We start from the raw sequence: 21,827 nt of genomic DNA, 5'->3' as shown, positions 1-21,827 counted from the left end.
GGTGGCTCCGCGCGGCTGAGGCGGCCGAGCCGCGCGTGCCCAGCCCGGCGGGCGCAGCGCAGGCGCCCGGGGCCGCCGGCGGTGGCGGCCATGGAGCGGAAAGGTGAGCGCGGCGCGGCCTCCATCGCCCCGCGGGGCCCCCGCAGGGCCCGCCGCCCTTCACGCCTCTCTCTCCTTCTCTCCCTCAGTGCTGGCGCTGCAGGCCCGGAAGAAGCGGACCAAAGCCAAGAAGGACAAGGCCCAGAGGAAGTGAGTGCGGCCGCGGCTCCCTTCGGGCGGTATCTCCCGCCGGCACCGCCGCCTCTTTGTTCCCCTGGCCCTCCCCGCGGGGAAGGGGCTGCGGGGCCCGGCGGCCCGGAGGGCGCTCGGGGCGGAGGAACGCGCGAGCCCGCGGGGCTGGGCAGGTTTTTAAGCGGAGTTAACCGAGCGCACGTTTCGGGCAGCAGCGGAGCCGGCGCAGCGCGTGGCCCGGGGCGGCCGTTTTGCCGCCCAGCTCTGGCCGCCTCCCCTCGCCGGCTCCGGTCGCGGCTCCCTGGGCTGGACGGGGAACCGCAGGCTCTGCTTTCCCTGCTTGTCCCCGAACCCCGGCCGTGCAGTTGCGGTGGTGCTTTAGGGACGGAGCTGCGGGTGGTGGTCTGCCCTTGCCGGCTCCCCTTGGTTGTATCCTGGAGGGAGATGTCAGCGTCCCCTCTCTGCAGTCCCTGGGGCACTTCAGCAACTGCCTGCTTCAGGAACCACCTTCTTTCGACTCTCTCCCCCCTCTTGACTCTCTTTCCCCCTGAGTTTTTGTGGTTTTTTTTCTTTTTTTTTTTTTTTTCTTGCCGAAAGAATGCCGTGATGCGTTGTTTACTTCGTTCTCTAACTTTGATGCTCTCGTGTGGCTTCTCTCTTACCGCAGGAATGTCACGAGTCTTTATGTGTGGGGAACTTTTGGAGGCAGATGTAGAAATTAGAGGAACTCGAGTAAATACTAAACAATGGCTTTCAGCAGGCTGCACTAAGTGCCATGTTCAGTGCTGCTCATGGGTTCCTTTCTGCAGAAAGGTGATGTCAATCCTAGAGCTGGTTCTGTATGCTCCATACAATGCTACGTATTTCTGTAAAATCTCTGGTGACTCAGGATGTTTTTTACTTGAAGGTGCCTAGGACTAAAGATAGTAAGGCTAAGGCTTTGGAGGTGGGAGTTGGAGGGTTTTTTTCTTTAGGCCTAGAGTAATGCTTTCTCAGCCACTTCCTCAGACACATCACAGGGATTTAAAATATTTTTTTTCTTGTTGCCTTCAGCCAAGAATTAGTCGTTTTGAGATGGGGTTTTTGATGAGTGAGGAGCCTTAACTAAAGTATTTGGGAGACATGCATTACGGTTCCATGCTATTCCATATGTGTCCCTGGTACTCCTTGAAGGTAGTATTAGGACAATTTTTGAAATGCTCTCCTCCTTCTCTAATTTCTGTATGAATAATCCATTGTCTAATTCTATACATGTTGATTTTTCTTTCTTTCTGTAGCTGCAGATCAGCAATACTGATTCTGCCAACAGAGGCCACAGTGCAGCTGGGAAGGTTAATTTCTGTGTAGATTTTGAGGTTGCTGAATGATAACTTTCAGAGCTGGCATGTTAGGGTTTTTTATAAATCTTTTTTTAGCCACATATTCAGGACAGGTTAAAGGCACTGCCAGTTAGCTCTTGATTTTGCCACTAACCTTGATTTGAGTGCAGAGCCATGCTATTTGTCAAATGCTGTGTTTATATTCTTACACTTTATGCTTCAACTCTTTTCTGGTACCATAAGTTTATTAGATTGTATATCAGAAATTAAAGAAACTTGCATGTGCTTTATGCTGTGCAATTAAATGAACTCAGTGTCAGCCTCTAACTTTAGGTACAGTTCCACAACATTTATTCTATTTAAATACAAAGCTGCTCTAGTTAAATCTTCTAAAATAGGCTTAACTGGGTTGTTTCATGACTTTCCATAAAATCTATACTTGAAACCACATGCAATGTGCTTCTAATATCTGATGCTCCATGATAGTTTAGATCACACATGCAGTTTTTTTCTGTAATACATTTTTCTTTACATTTTTTAGTAAAAAGCATGAAACAATGATTTTAAAAGGTAGAGTTTAGTGTTCTGAATTATTATATGAAAATGCAGAGAATGTTCTGAAGGAAGTAAAAATTCAAAATATGTTTCATTTTAAAAATGAGCTACAGCTGCTTTAAGTTTACCTATAAACCTAATATCATTAAAAACAGAACAAAAAACATTTGGAAAGGTTAAAAGAAACTGGAAAGTTACTTATTTTTTCATCATCCAGTAGTTAATATTGCTGTTTGCTTGGTTTAGACAAGACCAGTCTAAACTAACTGATGATTTACAGAAACACCTTGTAAATCATAATTGATTCCATGTATAAGCTTTTTTTTAATAGGAAACGAATATATATTTTTGAAATGAATATATATTTTTATAGGAATGTCAACCACGTTCTTAATTTTCTGCAAATTCAGGATGAATTTCTTTCATTCCTTCCTGTCTTAAAAGTTTCATTTTATATCAATGAAGTAGAGCATGCATTTATCCTAACACTCTCCTGTAGAAAGAGAGCAGGCAGAGGCTCTTGGAATTCTGAAGGTGAGATACCTGTAATTTCCATTGCCCTTGTAATTTTTTTCACTCAAATACAGAAGTGATTATCAAACCATGACAGGACACAACTGAAATTTGCTGGTTTCCATAGAAATCCCTTGATTTGTGATAGCTGGACTAGCAGACAGTTTTGCAAACAGCTTGTTAAGTGCTTGTGTGGGGGAGTGGGGATGGGAAGAAAGAAACTTGATTGCCTGTTATTTGTATTTTAATACCTTTCTTATGTGAAAGCCAGTACTTATCTTCAATCTGAGTTCCCACAGATCTGCTAATCAAAAATATGTCTTGGTGCCTCTGAGTACTGGTATTTAAAAACGAAATGTTTGACCATCTCCAGTCTTCTAAGTTCTTGACAGTGGTGTTCCTGTAGCTCTGGGATGAGTGCTCTATAGCAGCAAGTATTGTGGATTTGCCCTTCTGGCAGAAAACACCAGTTATTTATTCAGAAAAATAGGGATGCAACAATAATCACAAAATAACATGGATTGTACACTCAAAAGTCCCCCACCATCGATGATTTATAATTCTCCCCAATATAGTTGGGATTTCGTGAGCAGAAAGGCCGGCTGCATACGAGCAGGAAAACACTTTGATCACTCCAGACCTGGATTCATGCTGAAAGTTGTGTGCAGTCAGTTACCATATTCACTGAGCATGAGCTTTGCCAGCAGATCCTCGTGTGAGCACTCATTCTCACTAGATGTGCCTTAACATGAAATTACAGGCACACTAAGAAATAGTAATGAGATGCAGCCTGCAAGCATTCTTCCTTAAAGAGACATTGTCTCCATGCACAGATGTGGAAATGGGAGAGGGATTTTAAATCCTGGCTTTTCACCGTGCCATATGGAGCTTCTTCTCAAATGAAAACACGGAATCCTTAAGTGAGATCTTGCTGCATTGGGTGTGGAGCCCAGCAAATCATTGGCTGGATGGTAAAGGTGGAAAGAAGAGTCGTGGGGTGTTTGCAGTGCCTTTATCTGGTGCCTGCTAGGAGCAGATAAAGCTCCAGTGGGAGCTGGGTTCGTCATTCCTCCTGCGTTCACTGAACTGAGTTTTGCTTGGGGGCGTTTCATGCGTGTAATTTGAGCTCACCAATAAGGGATGACACTGCTTATAAAGGCTGTGTTGGAGGCTACTTAAAATTAGGAAAATATTTCCCTTCAGTTTCCTGCAGTTGGGTGTCATTGCAAATTTCAAGGGAGAGGCAGACAGAGAGGAGTAAGGAGAGTATATTTTTTTGTTAGTATGTATTTAAGGATGATGGGTGTGACAAAAGTGATTCGGCCTAAATGTAAATTGCCTTCCTTGCTTGAGGGTGGAAGGAGTCTGCTTTTGTATCTATTCAAGGCAAGTAGTTAGGTAGCATGGACAGTATTCCTGCTGTTTTAGGGACAAGGAAGAATCTTTTCTGTCCATAACAGAGTTTTGAAGTCATTCTTAATGCTCTTCAATAGGAAAACCAAACACCTCCTTTCAAGTATTTTTTTTTTTTAATGTAAGTTATTGGAGCAAAGAAGATGATGGTGAAGTTGAGTGTGGAGACTTGGATGTGTGTCTGGTAATTTATAGAGGGTACCCTTCCTTCTCTGCAAATCTGTAAGAACCCACATGGTGTGGCTGATATTTCTTAATAATTTTTTGCCTTGCTTTTTGTGTGTGGACCAGTTAAGTGATTCCACTGAAAACTAGCAAGAGAATTCCAAAGTGTTTTTCCAAATGGCTTTAACACCTTCTGTAAGGAGCAAGTGAGTGACTCAGATCTTAGCTCCTGCAAATAACTTCACCATCCCTGCTGTGCATTGCAGGGGTTGGGTGATATCTTCAGTGAACATGGAGCAAAATCTTGTCTACAGTGGAAATTTTTGAATGTTTTTAGTTCCTTTTCTATTATGAAGAGTTTTGCCAATGCTAAACTATTAAAAGTATATTCAGACTTCTGTGAGCTTTTAAGGTGAAAATATTTTAGACATACAACTGGATGAAGACAATTTTTTAAACCTCTTGCTTGCAGGGACAGCATCAGTGTGTCTTACACTAATAAAGTGCTCCCTAGGAGAGAAATCTCTAAATTGTTACTTGCTATGTCACATTGTTGGTGACTTGTTTCCCCTGTCACTTACATAAACCAGCAGGATAAACAGGCACAGGAAATGACTGGGAATTGTACATTGTTGGAAGATGATGTTAAGTACCCGCTGCTGTGAAAAATACTCAGTCCAACCTTTTAAAGAAGATTTCACTCCTTCTGCTTGTTTTGTCATTTTAAGCATAAAGGATAAGTTTTTCTTCTAACTCTGTAAGGGGAGGTGCAGAATTACATCAGAAAATTTATTTTTCCTCTGAATGCTCTTTCCCTGCTGAGTGATTGTGCTGGAATTCCTCTATCAAAAGGGTTGCTCTGTCGACAATTACCATGATCCTTGTCTTCATCCCAGCTTTGAATCCACTGGGCTATTGAATAGGCAAATAAAACCGGCTGGTTCAGGAAGATGAAACAAAGTATCTGCCTGAATTTCTAATTTCATTAGAGGGAAGAAGAGACACGTAGACATCAAGAGGAGGGGATGAATCTTTATGATCACCCCCCTGACATGACTGAATTTGCAGGAAGATCAGCTGAGAGCAAGCCCCAGCCTTGCTGCACGGCCCTTCCTTCACCTGCAATGCAGTGCTGGGCAGCTGCAGCTGGGTGCTGGAGGCAAATCCCTCTTCTCCTTCACTCTTGCACAAAGCTGTGCTGCATTTGAGGAGAGCCAGCCCCTCTGCCCGCTGCTGATGTCCCCCTCCTTCCCCAACACTGTGGTGTCTGGCTTTTGATGGCTTTTTCGAAAACTATTGGGCTGTCTTCAGGAGTATCTTTATCCATGGGAGGCCGTGCTTCTTGCAGGTAGGTTCCCCTCTCTAATTTTGTCTCGAGAATTTGCAGCTCTTCAGGGAATAAGGACTTTTGGGAGGGTCTCTAGATATGGATTCACATGAATTCCATAGAAGACTTAGAATTTTGCCTTAGCTTTTCTGTTCCACATTGTTTTTCTTAAGTAAAATATTGCTATGTAGTTGTAGAGAGACCCTGCAGATCCAGTTCATTCTGATGATTAATTAGCACAATGAGAGAGCAAAAGGAAAAGGTGATCATGGTGTTCTTCTGTAGATCAGAGGTGGCTATAAAAGAAAAAACTACCCTAGAACACTTTGTTTTTAATGTGTAAACAGTCATTTAGCATGGGATTTTTATATACTTTATCTGCATTTTGCAATTTTGACAACAGCTGTTTCAGCTGTCATCTCTAAATACTGGGCATGGGTTTTTCTGCTGTCTTTAACAGCCTTTTGTGCCTTTTAGAGTACTGTCTTTGTGAGCAAAGCAGACAGATGAGGCTTGTGCTTTTGTATATATTTTTTTCTTAGGTATTAATACATGTTCTGCACTGATTAATTCTCTCTTAATCTTCAGCTGACATGGTCATTTCAGGGGAAGAACAGGGTGGTGTGTAATAACATGAAACAAATTTTCACAGGAAGGCAAAAGAATGAGGTGTATTTTGGAGGTGATTTCATAAAGGAAAAATAGCACTGTAGAGATGTGTGACCCGAATTCGGCTTTCTTACATTAGTTGGTATCATAGACCCTAATGTAGGAGTGAAATGCTTTTGGATCCCCATGAAAGACTCGGCTGCAGACTCCAGGGCGTGTCGTGTGTGAGACTGCCAGCAGCAGGATTAGTCAGCCCCTTAGGAGGGGCACAGAAAGCTTCCAGGAGAATGGGCTTTAGTGCTTCCAGTAACTTCTTCCTCGATGCATGGAGTTGCTATTATTGAGAAGCACTGGGACTGCAGAATGGTTGATGTGTCTGTCTGCATCACTGCCACTTCAGGGGAATTTTCTTTAGAGTCCTTTTTAATCCCTTACATCCTGTGCAGTTAAAAACGTGAAAATCCTGAAACAGCACTGGGGAGAATTACTCTTTACTACTCACGCTATGTGTGAGGTTCCTGGCTTAAAAATCTTTCTGTCCAGCTCCTGTTCTCTTTACCCTGTCTATAGGATTTGTTGTCTGTGAGCATCTAATCTCCCCTTCAACCATTCTGCCTATGGCCATTTCTTGCCTTTGCTGCCTGCTCTTAATTTGGGGATAACGTGTGACTTTATTTGTATCTCAATTGTCCCCAGCGGAATGCAGCAATTTTAAAGAAGCTTTTTGACCTCTAAGACTTCCTGCACCCCCTACTGCAGGTTTCCTTCTTCCTACCCCTGACTTAAAATTCAGTGACTAAAAAGTCTAAATATGAAATATCTCAGGGCTGGATCAAGCTGCAGGGTTCTTAATAGAAGTCTCATTAGCTTGGCAGTCTTTGGTTTATGGTTTGAGACCACTAAGCTGTTCCTGAATTTAAAAAAATCAGCAGGACTTACTGACAACAGACTGAAAGTAAATGTCTGGTGGTGGGCTGTGCCTGGAATGACCTTTGTAGCTCTTCCTTGTTTAAATGAACTTCAGTTGTGGATTTTAAGTGAAATTTAGTCATCATCAGATTGGAACGCAAGATTTCTCCCTTTTTATGATGTTGAAGATGGCTGTAGTTTGAACATGTTAGCAATGTGTTTAATGTGTGAAGTCTCAGCAGAGTGCACGTGTAGTAGGTCAGTGCTGAACATTCATTCTACTGTATAACTATTCCAAATGAAAATATTACATTTTTCCCATGGATTAAGATGAGTTAGTACGGCCCTGATATGATTTTCAAGAGTCCAGCTCAGGACTAAGTTGTGAAAACTGCATCTGAGGGCCTGCCTGCATTGCTGGCATAGCCACTGGGTGGGCAGTTCTTCCTTCTTGCAGCAAAATGAGCTGAATTTTAAAGAGGGTGCTGGAAGGCCCCGGTGTTATCTGCTGCTTCCCTGCAACAATAGTTTCAATACAAGAAACTTCCGCTAATTCACTGCTGGAACGCTCTGGAAAGAATGTTATCTTGTGCTTGTGTCACTGCTGTGATGAAGTTTGCTGCCCACTTCTTTGGACAACTCCAGCTTTTTGGGATATCTCGTGCTTCTGAGGAGAGGAAACTTAATGTTGATATCTTGCATACTTTGCCCTTAAATCCTGCCAAAGCAAGTGGTCTGTAGGCATTGTTTTCATTATAAATGTTTGCTTTGTACAGAGGTATCTTGAATCTTTGTAGGCATTTAAGCGTTCCCTGTAATGCTTTGTAAAGTAAATAAATAGGCTAATACCAAAATCAGGTTTTCTTGAGCTGTTTGGCTGTGATCAGTGTGATGCCATGAAAGAGCTGAGATATGGGAGATGTTTTATTTGGGGAGCACAGCCTGAGTGTATGAGAGCATGGAGGTGGCCTTTGCTGACATGGCCTTCACAAGCAAGAGCTCAGAGTAGCACATTTGATGGAAAGTTAAACACATAAAATGAACACTTTTATTTATGAATGTGGGAGTGAAAAACCTCCACCACCTTAGTGCCTGATTCCAATCCCTCTGCAATCACAAGCTCTCAGGAGGGTTTATTAAACATCTGCTCTGTGTCCTCCCACTCTCCATAGTTCAGACAATGTAATAAACTTTGGATCCTGAGTCAAGAGATGAACTAAAAATGCAGCCTGCCCCTTGAGAATAGGAGAAATAAATGTCAAGATTAGGGGCTCTAGTGTTCTAAAGTGTTAGAAGCAGAAGGATTGTTAAATATTCATTTGACCTTGAATATGAAAGGAACAAAGGGCCACAAGTTCTAAAACACTGGTTAACCATTTTTTCCAAAAAAGAATAAAAACTAATTTGTTAGTCTTTAAAATAAAATTAATCAGTATTTAAATTTTTAAATTTTACCTAGGATAACAAATAAAATACAAATCTGCTTTAGAGAAAGGCTGAGAAGGGGTTGAGAGGCTAATATTTTGGTGGGATCATTAAGCTTTTAAATCTTACCTTGTTTGGACTTGGTTCCACTATGAAAGTGGATCTAGGGCAATAAGGTGCATTTCTCACTAGTATGCAAAAATTATTTCTGTCTACTTTTAGCTTAGGAATAAAAGCACTGCTGTGTGTTCTCTGTGAGATGTGCAGTGTGATCTCTGTGTGTGTGACATGCAGTGTGATCTGTGTGTGTGTGTGACATGCAGTGTGATCTGTGTGTGTGACATGCAGTGTGATCTGTATGTGTGACATGCAGTGTGGTCTCTGTGTGTGACATGCAGTGTGATCTGTGTGTGTGTGTGACATGCAGTGTGATCTGTGTGTGTGTGTGACATGCAGTGTGATCTGTGTGTGTGTGTGACATGCAGTGTGATCTCTGTGTGTGTGTGACATGCAGTGTGATCTCTGTGTGTGTGTGACATTCAGTGTGGTCTGTGTGTGTGACATGCAGTGTGATCTGTGTGTGTGTGTGACATGCAGTGTGATCTCTGTCTCTGTGTGACATGCAGTGTGATCTGTGTGTGTGTGTGACATGCAGTGTCATCTGTGTGTGACATGCAGAGTGATCTCTGTCTTTGTGTGACATGCAGTGTGATCTCTGTGTGTGACATGCAGTGTGATCTGTGTGTGTGTGTGACATGCAGTGTGATCTCTGTCTTTGTGTGACATGCAGTGTGATCTCTGTGTGTGTGTGACATGCAGTGTGATCTGTGTGTGACATGCAGTGTGATCTCTGTGTGTGTGTGACATGCAGTGTGATCTGTGTGTGACATGCAGTGTGATCTGTGTGTGACATGCAGTGTGATCTGTGTGTGACATGCAGTGTGATCTGTGTGTGTGTGTGACATGCAGTGTGATCTGTGTGTGTGTGTGACATGCAGTGTGATCTGTGTGTGTGTGTGACATGCAGTGTGGTCTCTTTCAGACCTGACACCCAGCACCGGGGCCTTGCTGCTCATTCTGAGAGTGATCTTCCAGAGCAAGAGGAGGAAATCCTGGGATCAGATGATGATGAGCAAGAGGATCCAAATGATTACTGTAAAGGTGAGCACTTGCCTGTTTAAGATGCATGATTTTCAATGCAATCAAGGAATCCTCTCCATTTCCCATTTGCTGTAGAGAATGAAAATAGACTCCCTCTTATGTTAAGAATACTTTGCATGATGATAATAACATTTTTCAAGCCAACATGAAATGGAGAAGGTAGTCTCCAGGTTTCCCTCTGTTATCAGTCAAGACTTGAGTTGCAGAACTGTTTTTAATGCATAAGTTTAAAGCTGTTAACTTTTCCTCTGTGCCAGAGGGCTTTCAATATTGATAAAAGCAAGGAGGCATTTACTTCTTTTTTTTTATTTCATTGCAAAAGGGACACTTTCAAAACCTTTTAATATTCTTCAGTTTTATTTTGAAGATCAGATCATTATCTTGATATCCATTCTTCAGAAAAACTTGTTTTTAAAATAACTTTCCCCCGTTTCTCTGAGCAGAAACAAAATATAGAGCAAATGAAAACACCAAATCACAATTTCTTCTCTTTGTTCTGTTTTCTGCCAGTTCCATCTTTGGCTTTTCACATTTTTGCTTCTGTGTTGGAATCCCCTGTATCGTCAGTAGCTTCAGAGATATGAAGGGTGCAGAGGAGACTTTCCTGTTTTCAGTGGCAGAGTGCCTTCCAGTCAGGACAATTGCAAGGAGAACTGTTGGGATCTTGGTTGCAGAGCCTCTTTCACGTTCTAGGGTCAGAGCATACAAAAGCAATGCTGATATTTAGCTGGAAGATTCTGTTACCATCACAACCTGTGTTTTCCAAAGGTAGTCAGCCTAGCAGACTTCAGGTGTTTTCACTGGGGAAATATTTTGTGGTGCTGCAGTGATTGTGATGCTTGTTCCCCACAGCTGTTCTCTGGTTCTTGTGTTTTTCCAGGGGGTTACCACCTTGTGAAAATAGGAGATCTCTTCAATGGACGTTACCACGTGATTCGGAAGCTTGGATGGGGTCATTTCTCCACCGTGTGGCTGGCTTGGGACATTCAGTAAGTGCTCCTGTTCCAGCTGGTGTTCCTGCCAGGCATGCACAAACCTGAGCAGAAAACATCCTTTTACTTTTAGATGAAAACACAAAGCATTAGCTATCCACATCCTAGAACAGGATTCTCTTCTGATATTGTGCATGCAAGTGTGTGGGAGGAACTCAACAGGACAAACTATATCTGTGGGAAGAGTTGTGTTCAGTCTCTGACCTATTATTCAATATTTTGAGAAATTACTAACATGAATCTTCTGTTAAAAAAAGACTCAAAGGCAATCTTTGAGTGTTTAAACCTCATTTTTCCATGATGCATGAAATAAACTCTCTTGCGTGCAAAAGAATTGGGATAATCCTGGAGAGTAAGTTCTTTCTATGAGCATTAACAGTTCCCAATTTACTTGCCATGTGTGCACAGAGGGAGGAGATTTGTGGCAATGAAGGTGGTGAAGAGTGCAGAGCACTACACAGAAACAGCGCTGGATGAAATCAAATTGCTGAAATCGGTGAGTGCCTGACTTGGGCTCAATTTTATTTTACTCTTTTTTTTCCTTTTTGGGGAGTTTTCATCTGTCACGTGCTTGATATTTCCAGATCATCAAGACTTTGTGTAGAAACCAAACTGATATTTCCAGATCATCAAGAATTTGTGTAGAAACCAAACTGAAATTTTCATATCAAGAATTTGTGTAGGGACCAAACAGTGCAGTGGATCTGACATCAAAATAACTTCTTTCTCTGCAGGTCCGCAACAGTGATCCAGATGATCCAAGCAAAGAGAGAGTTGTTCAGTTATTAGATGACTTCAAGATTTCAGGAGTGAATGGTTCCCGTATCCTTTTGTGGAATAAAAGCCAAGAATTGAAAAGATGGGGAGTTTGTTGGGCAGCTGCCCTGCTTTGGCAAGCAATGCCCAGGCATCCCTTTCCCTGCCCGAGGAAACCTGCTGTAGGAGGATCTGCCTCCAAACTGCCTGCTGAGCTCAGATCCAGAGTGATGATTCAGTCTGGTGTAATTTGTGTCAGCACTGCTGGGTTGTGCTTTTAATGTTCTGCCACCAATGTGTGAATCAGGACCGAGTGGCTGTGTCAGAGGTACCTTCGAGGTAGGAGAGCCCATCTACCTCAACCCCTCAATTTTGCAAGCAGCCTGTTAAGAACCTGTTATTTCAGTAAAGCAGTACAGCATGTTAAAACCAGTAGCTGAAAATAGCAAATGAGCCATCTATGACTTGAAAATAAGCTTGGTTATCTAGTTGTGGAAACATCTTACTTTGTAATTTATCAGCATTGTTAGGATGTTTGCAGTGTATTGCTTTGACAGCGGCCTGTAGTTGTGGGAACAGCCTTCTCATAGGCAGTGATTTGTAGCAAGGGGTAATAATGGATCCTCACAATTTAAAAGTGGGACTTTTGTGCATTGTTTTCACTTCAACATAAATTAAATTTTATTTGAGTGAGAATTCCTGGGCTGCTTGAGAGAACAGAGCTGTAGATGATAAAAAGTAGACCCATAATGCATTTTCTCTAACTTTTATTTTCTGAGTAAGTGTTGATTTGAGCTTATATTTCTTCCATTCTTGTGAAATGTGTACTTTCTGCCAATGTAGATGAAAAGAAGCCTAATAAACTCATAGAAGTTTGGCTTCTAAAACAGGGGCACTGTACTGAATATGTCACTGGAGTGACTGTAGCTGTTGAGATCTTAGAGCTAAAAAGCAGATCATATAAATATAGTTGAAATCCAGGCTTATCAAAAGTTTATTTTGCTGGTAAAGAGGCAAAGGAGGGCAAAGAAAGTGACTTTATTGGTCTGAAGATTACTTAGGAAATGGAAATTTTATTATCTTTACAGGTAATGCTGGTGCAGAGGGATCTGGCATCAGGTTTTGCCTGGGGCAGAAGCGTAGGCTGTTCCAAAACTTACAGTGAACACTGATGTACATTTGTGCAAGTGGCTCCCACTCAAAGCAGGAGGTTGCTACTGCTGCAGTGGGACCTTTGTGCAGCTCCATCCCTCGGTATTTTATTTTATTTTAGGTAATGGCACTGTTGTGTAGGATAAAATGATGCTGTTGAGGAAGGCAGCTTTTCCAAGCTGTGTCAGAAGGATAAGGGTTCTTTAACATGAAGTGCCCAACTGGTTTGGATTTCTTTTGATCCTCAGTCCTGGGAATTTGGGGCTCCTTGGGTCTGGATGTCTGGATTTTTCCTTGATTCAGTTCCAGATATCTGTATGGTGTTTGAAGTTCTAGGGCATCATCTCCTGAAGTGGATCATCAAGTCAAATTATCAGGGTCTTCCACTCCCTTGTGTCAAAAAAATCATCAAACAGGTAAGTTCCAGTTCTGACTGCACTCTTCCTCTTGACCCAGTTAAAAATCTTTCACTGATCTTTCTCAGATCCAAGGAAACAAAAGTTAAAAATGCATGGTACCTCCTTCATGCAACAAAATATTCTTGGGTTAGTACTTCTTTTCTCTACTGCAAGCCCCTTCTGCTGCAGTTAGTTGTTTTCTGACACTTAAACCGTGATGATTTTTGCTTTTAACCTCTTCTTACCTCAGTCATTCCTCATAAGTGAAGTATTTTTTAAAGCTGTCACAGTAAGCACAGTGCTTAATGATGGGAAGAGCAGGAGAAACTGGTTCTCCTTACTGGGTGGTAGCCTAAGAAGAAACACCTTTCTACATGGAGGTGCAGGGGAGGAGGAAAGTGAGATTTTATTGTAGAGTATTAAAATTGGATTTTCACCTGTGGTTAGTTAAGCTATGAGGGTAAATAGAGTATTTTTTAAATGGTAGCTAAAATCTGTATGCAAATCTGTTACTGTGGAACTGGGTCATAACCAGTGATCACACCAGCTCTAGCCTGGAGTGTTCTCAAACACTCAAACCCTTTCAGCTTCATTTGCCATCCTAGGCACTTTTACATTTTCACTTTGCTCTCAATTAGATTGTCTAATGGCTGACTTCCTTCTCCCTTGCCTGCAGGTTCTTCAGGGTCTGGATTACTTGCATACAAAATGTAGAATCATCCACACAGATATAAAGCCTGAGAACATCCTGCTGTGTGTGAATGACCAGTACATTCGCAGGCTGGCTGCAGAGGCAACAGAGTGGCAGAGATCTGGGGCTCCCCCACCATCTGGCTCTGCAGGTGATTTTTTTTCTTTTTTTTTTTTTTTTTTTTTTCCCTGAAAATGGATGCTGTTTCTCCCACATACCCCCAAATCATCACTAAGGAAAACGTCCTGAGTACAGCGGAACAATAATGCAAGTAACCTTTGAAAACCTGAGTGTAAATTGGGAAATTAGTCATAATTTGTAACTCAGATGATGGGGAAGGCAGTTTGTGTCAGAAAACAAGAGGGAGGATAAATGCACACTGGAGCCTGTTTTTAACAACAGCTAATCTGTCACAGGTAAAGTCAGTCTTCTATAGCACAATGTTGATGCACTCAATATGGAACTGGTGTAAAAATGTGGCAGAATTCTCACATTTCCTTCAAAAGTTTATTACCTTGCATTGCATGATGCTGGAAATGCATTTGATGAGAGTTTCAATAAGATGAGTTACCTGTTGTCAGTTTGCAGAAGTCTGGAAAACTCTTAACAAAACCAGCTTCCTTGACATGGAAACATCCTTAAAGATCTGAGGGCAAATTCTCTTGTGTTCCTTGTGTTCCTCCCCAGAATACCCATCTGTAGTTGTGTGTACTTTTCAGAAATTACTGCAGTGTGACTTGGAAAGCTCTGTCAGTCATAACCTTACAACACCAACATTGAGCTGAACTGATCACAGCATATCTTAGCTTAGGGAAGCTCCCTGAAGTTTGGTATTTTAATGCTTTGATTTGCATTTTCATTTGGGTAGGATGCATAATGCATGCAGTAAATGAAGTTACATGGCAGGAAGTCTTTGATATCAGTCAAGCAAGTCTCCTGTCTGAAACTTGAATTACGCATTTGCTCATTTGATGGTTTTATCTTTTTTTTATTGTTGTGTTTTTGTAGAGAAATGAGCCTTCAAAATCACATTTGGTGATATCATTAAAATGTTGTTATCACACCACATAGGAAAAATGTACCTTAACATAACATCAGAATGCAGTTGCAGTTGTTGAGCATAGCCATACTGATTTACTGTTCTTCCTTTCCCTTTCAGTGAGCACTGCACCACAGCCAAAACCAGTAAGTGTAATAGCTCTCACCTGTAAGTATGCTTCTACTGATAGTATCTCCTGCATGGTTTCATAATCCAGTCAGCATTAAGAGAGAGCATATCAGAAGGAAGAAATGTGATTTGTGTTTGGCATAGGCATCAGGTTCAATGCTGTCTTGGATTTGTAAATGGTATTAGCTCATTTATCACCAGAACAAGGAGTTCTTGTGGTGATCTCAAGGTCTGTTGGGAACGTGACTGTTCTGTGGAGTCTGAGATCTCCCTCACTTGGAGAATAATGTAGGTTTTTCAGGTCAGGGCAAGAAAATGTACTGATTAGGGCCAAAGACAAGTGGTTCAAAACCCAGAATAGCTGCTTTTTATCTGGGAGAGGAGCTGTCTCCATCATTTTCATCACAGACCGTTTCCTCAGCTCTAAGATAAATTAAACCTTGGTGCATTTTAAATTTATTGAAGTATAAAATGTTAAGTCCAATTTCTCTGCCTGCTTCTGCGTAGGCTGACAAAATGTCAAAGAATAAGAAAAAGAAGTTGAAAAAGAAGCAGAAAAGACAGGCTGAGTTGTTGGAGAAGAGAATGCAAGAGATAGAGGAAATGGAGAAGGAAGCAAACCCTGGGCAGACACAGCCTGAGGAGGAGGAAGAAGCTCAGACCCCTCTGGAAATGCTCATAAAAGTCAGTCCATCAGAGGAAAACATCAGCAAAAAGCCAGGTATGGACCTAAAGCATTGCCAGCATGGCATGGACAATGTTGTTTCATGAGTGTGAGGAGGGTGTACCTTTATTAGCAGAGGTGGCTACTGTCATTTCACCTGTTTGCATTGGGTTCTGTCCTTGTGATGGGGCTGGGAAATCTCCTGTTACAATCTGAGTGAATGGCTGTGTTCAGTTACATTTACAGTACTCCCTACCTCTCAGGCTGCCCTTGAACATCTTCCAGCTATTTACTAAGACATACTCTGCTACATTCTCATTTTCCCCTCTTGCAGCACAAGCCCTTGGACAGGAGGGATCCAATCTCATGGGAAGCAGCGTGGAGAAACGCGCAGGAGAAATCAACTGCAACGGAGTGATCCCGACGACAGACTTGACAGACTCTGGGAACGAGGGCTCTGTGCGACTCGAGGACCTCCACAACGCCAATGACTGTGGCAGCCACCCTCACACACAGAAGACTGAGAACTTGCACAGCTGTAATTACAGTCAGCACAACAGTGACTCAGAGATCAGGCCCCAGGAAGCAATGTTGGACTTGTTTGTGCCCTTGGTCCCAGAGGATTCCATGGTGTGCCAGCCCATACCCAACCAAGAGCAGGAGATCAACAATTTTCAGGAAAGCATCAGGACAGAGACCCCTTCAGAGGATGAGAATGAGAATAACAGCCCGACAGACAACAAAGGTATAAGAGGAACCTTGTAGGAAAGGGCTCCTTGATGTGGGAGATTTCTGTACAACACTTAATCATATGAATAGAAATGTGCATTTTGTAGGCTGAAGTGATCAGAGCCACTTGTTTGAGAGTTTTCCTGCCAGGAGTAATTAACCTGATTATCATACTCCAAGATGTTTGCTGTTTGTAGGTGCTGGTTGTGCCTCGGTTTTGACTTTTGAGTGCATAAATATTCCTACTTTTTAAAAACACCTATGCCTTTGGTTTTCAGTGGAGGAACATTTCCTCCTTTGAATCACGTGCTGCTAATGTGATTTTCATTAAGCCTACAGATTGTCACTTGCTAGTAAATTAAGGGATAGGTATGTTCAGTGTGTTCTGACAGTTTGGTTCTTAATATGGAGCAAAGGTAACTTCTCTCTATTATTCAAGATGGGTAAATGTTTTCCCAGAAAATGCAGCCTGAAACAAAGCTTATACAGTGTAGGGAAATAAACCCAATTTCTTTAATGCTTTTATTTAAATATGATTTTCTTCAGAGTGGAAAAATTGTCTTGTAAGCTTAGGAGAAAATAAGGCATGAAATAGTGTACAGCAATTTAAACACATTCCAGGTGTGTATGTGTTAAAAGTATGAATTGGTAAAACTGTCCACTTTTGCATCTTTGTGTCCTTGCCAGGTGATACATATCTGCTTGGAGAAGGAGGGTAAAACTACCATTTGTACTTACTTTAAAGAAAGTGTTCTAGCATTTTCTTGCCCAGAGTACCACTAGGGGAGTTATATGGATGAAAAGTAACAAGAGAAATTTAGATTTTGAAACTTGAACTGCACTTTGCTGAATGCCTCTGCTGGATTACTGACATCTTTTGCTTCTCACAGCCCTCTCCCAAATTTACAGCTTCAATCTCTCCCAAATTTTTGATTCAGAGGTACAGCTGGATGTCATTTAGTGACTTAATACTTTTGCTCTCCATCGTGTCATTCAATTTGCCCAGTATATCCTTTAGCTCTTGTAATTGTGTTGCAGCAGTGAGTGAGGGGCATGTCAGAAAGATGCTGTAACATGGGGACCCTTCCTTCAAAGATTTAGGAAGGTTTAAGGGGGTTGTAAGGTTTGTTTTGTTTCTGGCAGTGCCCTTATTTCAACAGGGTTGGTTTTTTTTTTTTTAATATAGACAGGCTGTGCAAAAAATGCTGGGAAATAGTCACTGTTGCATATGCTCATTTATCCTTCTGCTTAATGACACCAGTTGGCTCTTAATGATGTTGTTGATAGTGCAGAGTGATGCTCATTTTTATACCCAAGCATCAGGGAGGGAACAGCTCTGATCCATCAGAAAAACTTCCTGGCTGGGGAGAGGTTGACAGGATTTGGGTGACAGATGGTGACACTGCCTATGTAGCTTTAATCAGCTGTTGTACACATTGCCTCTAGGAAAATCAGCTGCTGGGAATTTCCTTCTTAATCCTCTTGAGCCCAAGAATGCAGATAAGCTCAAAGTGAAGATAGCTGACCTAGGAAATGCCTGCTGGGTGGTAAGTTTGGTCTTTTCACATTGACTTTTTAAAGCTGCAATTCAGTCAGTTTGCCAAGATGGAAAATAATCTGTAAAACACATCCTTAGACCTGGCTGTGAAAGCAGTGACAGTTTGAAACTATGACAGAAAAAAGAGGGGAAGCAGAGACACAAATGGTCCTCTAAACACGAGATTTCAGTCCATGCTTTGGGTGCCTCATTGCCATTTGATTACTTCTTATAGGGCTGTGAGCCATGTCACACACAGAGTGTAGAAATCTGCTGTGTGAAACTGCTGAAGGAGTTTCTCAGTCTCCAGGAGAGCCTACAAAGTTGCAAACAATTGCTCTGGCGTGCTGGTTCTGTAGCTTGTCAGACCATTGCAGTGCCTTCACAAGCACATGAAAGAGACTCACACCATAAAAATCCCAAGTTTTATTCTTTGATGGTTGTGCTGTGCTTCTTTGAAATGTTTGACATTTCAAATAGAAGATACATCTCTTTTTACTTGGCTTCTAAAATGGCAAATCAGATCTGTTGGGAGAGATGAGTCTCAACTCACAATTGCAGTCAGGCTTGCAGTGCCTGGCAAGGTGATTTGTCACATTGGTGTTGCTTATCTGCTTTAAGGTAGCAGGACCATGGCCTGTCTGCCAGGACTGGCTAGGACATGCTGCAGAGTCTTCATTTATTCTGGTTTTGTGGCTTGCTTTCCTCTGAATTGCTGCACTGCTTCACTTGAGGAGGAATGGCTCATTTACAGCACTTACAGGAATATAAAGAAATAGTTAATGAGGATGTAAAATGCAGCTGAAATGTAATGGTAATGAGCTTTCATCTACTCTAGCCTGCCAGGTTGTTGATTCTCCTCTTCCAAGCAGTCTTGAGCTGTTGAGTAAAACATTTCTTCTCTTTAGCACAAACATTTCACTGAAGACATCCAGACAAGGCAGTACCGCTCCCTGGAGGTGTTGATAGGGTCAGGGTACAACACCCCTGCTGACATCTGGAGCACAGCCTGCATGGTGAGTTCTGCCAGCTGGGGACATTCCTCCTCTGTGCTCTGCCCTCTGAGCTCCTGAGGGACTGGCAAAAATCCCTTACAAGTGTTCAGTCAACTTCCAGACTTGCTGAATAATAGGTTTCCACACCAGAGTTGTGTTGTAAATTTATATTTTTTTCTCCACATGTGGCTTTCCTTTTGAAGATTTTGTTGTCCAGCATCATGATTGTATTTTGCCATCGTGCTTTCTGGAAAAACAGGACAACCAGGCAATTCTGAACACAGTGTCTTTTTATATTAAAAAAAAAAAAGCCTTTCTGCTGCCTGTAGCACTGCTTCACAAGTGCCTTCAGTATAATTTCTAATTTTAATAATCCTCTGCAGGTTTGGAATTGATGTTTAGTCTGAGTAATGCTGAGATGAGGCTGAAGCTGTTCCTTTTACAGCTGGCAAATGTAGAATATGACAATGAAAAAAATCAGTCAAGCCAGTTACTGCATGTGCCTCTTCAGTGTCTTCAACAAATCAAAGCTTGGGTTTTATAATTTAAGCTTGGAAAAATTGACATTTTTGCTGTCTTGGAAAACAAGCTGGGATTGTGATGAATGTGGTAAAAGAAAATGCAGAAGGGGTCATGTTTTCTCTGCAGAGCATGTGGCCTGAATTACACAGTGTGCCTGATTCCATTGTTTGGCAGCAGCAGTTCTTAAAGAAAACTGAGAATACAGAAGGTCAGGGGTAGTGCTCTGAGTACAAGTGAATGTGTTACAGAATTTAGGAGTGGTGAGTTGAAATGAGTGCAGATGTTTTTCTCGTTTAAAACGTGTTTTCATCCCTACAGACAGATGTTCAGAGATTAACTGTTTGAAAAACATGGGAAAACTAGGGAGAGGGAATAATCCCAAAAAAACCCCAAGCAAAACAAAACAAACTAAAAATAACCGACCCCAGAAATTGTAGTTTGGACATGGTGTTATTTTTGCAAAACTCTGAAGAGGAAGAGGAAAGGCTAAGCATGTGAAATACCTTAACTTTGTGGTTAACTGGTGGCCCTGCACCCAGAATTCATCCCAGGTGTGCCTGTGATGCTTTTAATGCAGTTTTTAAAGCAAAGTCACTGCACATTTGAGGCTGTAATGGAGTATTTAGGATTATAGCTGTTTACTGTAGTTTTGCACTTTTTCTTTCCCACTGCTTTGCTTCTGGCCCACAGGGATTTGCAGAGTCAACCTGCAGCACATCTTACAGTGTTGTGGAGTGATTTAATGTGCTCATTTCTGTTTGTTTAGGCCTTTGAGTTGGCAACAGGGGACTATTTGTTCGAGCCTCACTCTGGGGAAGATTACTCACGAGATGAAGGTTTGTTTGTCTCAGTTTTTCCTTTTTAAAGTGGGACTTGAAATCCAATGGCTGCCTCTTCAAAATGAGCCTCATCTCACAAATCAGCAATGCAAAAGCTCCTTGCAAAAGTATTATTTACCCAAATCAGCAGCCACTGTGCTCAAGCCTCTTCAGTAAAACACTGTGCAGTGAAGTCCATGCTCTTGTTCTGGTGTTTTGCATTCCTCCTGCTGCTGGATTCTCTATCTTGTGTCTCAAACTGATTGTGCCTCAAATTGCCCCTATTTGTTTTCCCCTTGCTCCTTGTCTTTGTTGTTGCTTGGTGTAACCTGGTTTCAGGTGTCTCCAAAGTAATTTTTAAGGGATTGTGTCTTTATCCTTATATCCCAGAGCATGAAACTAGCATGGAGAGGTTTTGTGTGGATGAATCTCATTGTCTTTATGTTTTTTTTTAATTTTTCACGTGCAGATCATATTGCATTGATCATAGAACTTCTGGGGAAAATACCTCGCAAGCTCATTTTGGCAGGAAAATATTCCAAGGAGTTTTTCACCAAAAAAGGTAAAAGAAAACAAAGCAAATACCACTTTATCCCCTCATCCCTTGCCCAAATAGACAGGAGTGTCTTGCTGGAAATGCCTGTTAGAAATAGATGCCAGCAAAGATGGCATCTTTAAGTCTTCCCTTTGTTTCATGAAATGCTTTATCAGTAAAACTGCAGCTGAATGCAAGGCATTCTTGTCTTACTCCTAAAAGCATCCTACAGCATCTTGGTGTAGATCAAATGCAGCAGGTAGAAAAACAGCACAGTAGATGTTTTGTCAAATTTGATGTGGTTTTATTTAGCTGATCTCTGCCAGCTAGAGGTGGGAAGTCAGTTTTGAAGGCTTTTCTAGACAGCTTGACTCCATTTCTGGCATGCCTAGCATCATGAACCATGTTGCTCAGGGCACAGAACATTATCATAAAGTCCTGAGTACCCCAGAAATGTATTGAGTCAAAAAAATTAGGCTTTGACCTAGTTTAATAACTCTTTTTATAAAAACAAGTCCTTTTTATTAGTAGTGTATTGCTTTCTCAAACAGGGCTCCATGCATTGCATGTATCCCAGAGTCAGTGGCACAGTTTATCTGTCATGTCAAGCAGCATAATTGGTGATTTAGTGAAGTGAATATTTAGTGGTAGGGGATCTGAAACAGCAGGAAGTGAAAAAAGACCCCTTTGAGGAAGTACATTTCTACAACAAGCTTCTAAAGCAGATAGAAAAGGGGGTTTAATATAATTGACTTCTCCCTTCAGCATGCCCTAGCAGTTTGTATTCCCTTAGAACAGTCCCTGAGTTCACTCTGTCATGTTTAGCTGTTTAGCCAATTTTACTGAGCTGCTCTGTTCCTATATCTTGCACTTATACCATTTGTCTTGGGTTTTCAGGTGATCTGAAGCACATCACCAAACTGAAGCCCTGGGGCCTTTTTGAAGTGTTGGTGGAAAAATACGAGTGGTCCCAAGATGAGGCAGCTGCATTCACAGACTTCTTACTCCCTATGCTGGAGCTGATCCCAGAGAAACGAGCTACAGCAGCAGAATGTCTCAGGCACCCCTGGCTTAACTCCTAGAAGCTTCCAAGCAATGCCACAACGTTACACTCTGGTTTACAGCATAGCCTACACACCCAGCTGCCCTTTCCCAGATCCATTTTTCTCCTTGTTCACTTTCAGTGTGGAGTTCTTCCTTCAAGGCTTCCAAGATCTAAGATAAATCTAACCTGTTCTGCTGA

The 21,827-nt window shown here is 41.9% G+C and overlaps 1 protein-coding gene across 1 annotated transcript; it reads left to right on the top strand.

Moving 5' to 3' along the window:
• The first annotated feature begins 3 nt into the window (after positions 1-3).
• On the top strand, positions 4-21,827 carry SRPK1 (SRSF protein kinase 1). The gene is made up of 16 exons (XM_053963990.1): positions 4-103; positions 189-249; positions 9,509-9,627; positions 10,508-10,616; positions 11,028-11,115; positions 11,354-11,441; positions 12,837-12,943; positions 13,602-13,767; positions 14,776-14,801; positions 15,292-15,505; positions 15,783-16,193; positions 17,624-17,724; positions 18,623-18,730; positions 19,998-20,067; positions 20,519-20,611; positions 21,482-21,827. The coding sequence occupies exons 1-16, from the start codon at positions 91-93 to the stop codon at positions 21,664-21,666; spliced, it is 1,959 nt and encodes a 652-aa protein (XP_053819965.1). The 5' UTR covers positions 4-90; the 3' UTR covers positions 21,667-21,827.

The sequence above is a fragment of the Vidua chalybeata genome, chromosome 24 (assembly GCF_026979565.1).
Source record: "Vidua chalybeata isolate OUT-0048 chromosome 24, bVidCha1 merged haplotype, whole genome shotgun sequence".
Taxonomy (NCBI): domain Eukaryota; kingdom Metazoa; phylum Chordata; class Aves; order Passeriformes; family Viduidae; genus Vidua; species Vidua chalybeata.
This window is presented reverse-complemented; position numbering and strand designations above follow the sequence as displayed.

Bases quoted from the DNA above. Each gene is read 5' to 3' on its own strand.
- SRPK1 (XM_053963990.1), top strand. The intron at 13,768-14,775 runs GTGATTTTTTTT...TTTCCCTTTCAG, and splicing joins CCCACCATCTGGCTCTGCAG to TGAGCACTGCACCACAGCCA. The intron at 14,802-15,291 runs GTAAGTGTAATA...GCTTCTGCGTAG, and splicing joins CTGCACCACAGCCAAAACCA to GCTGACAAAATGTCAAAGAA.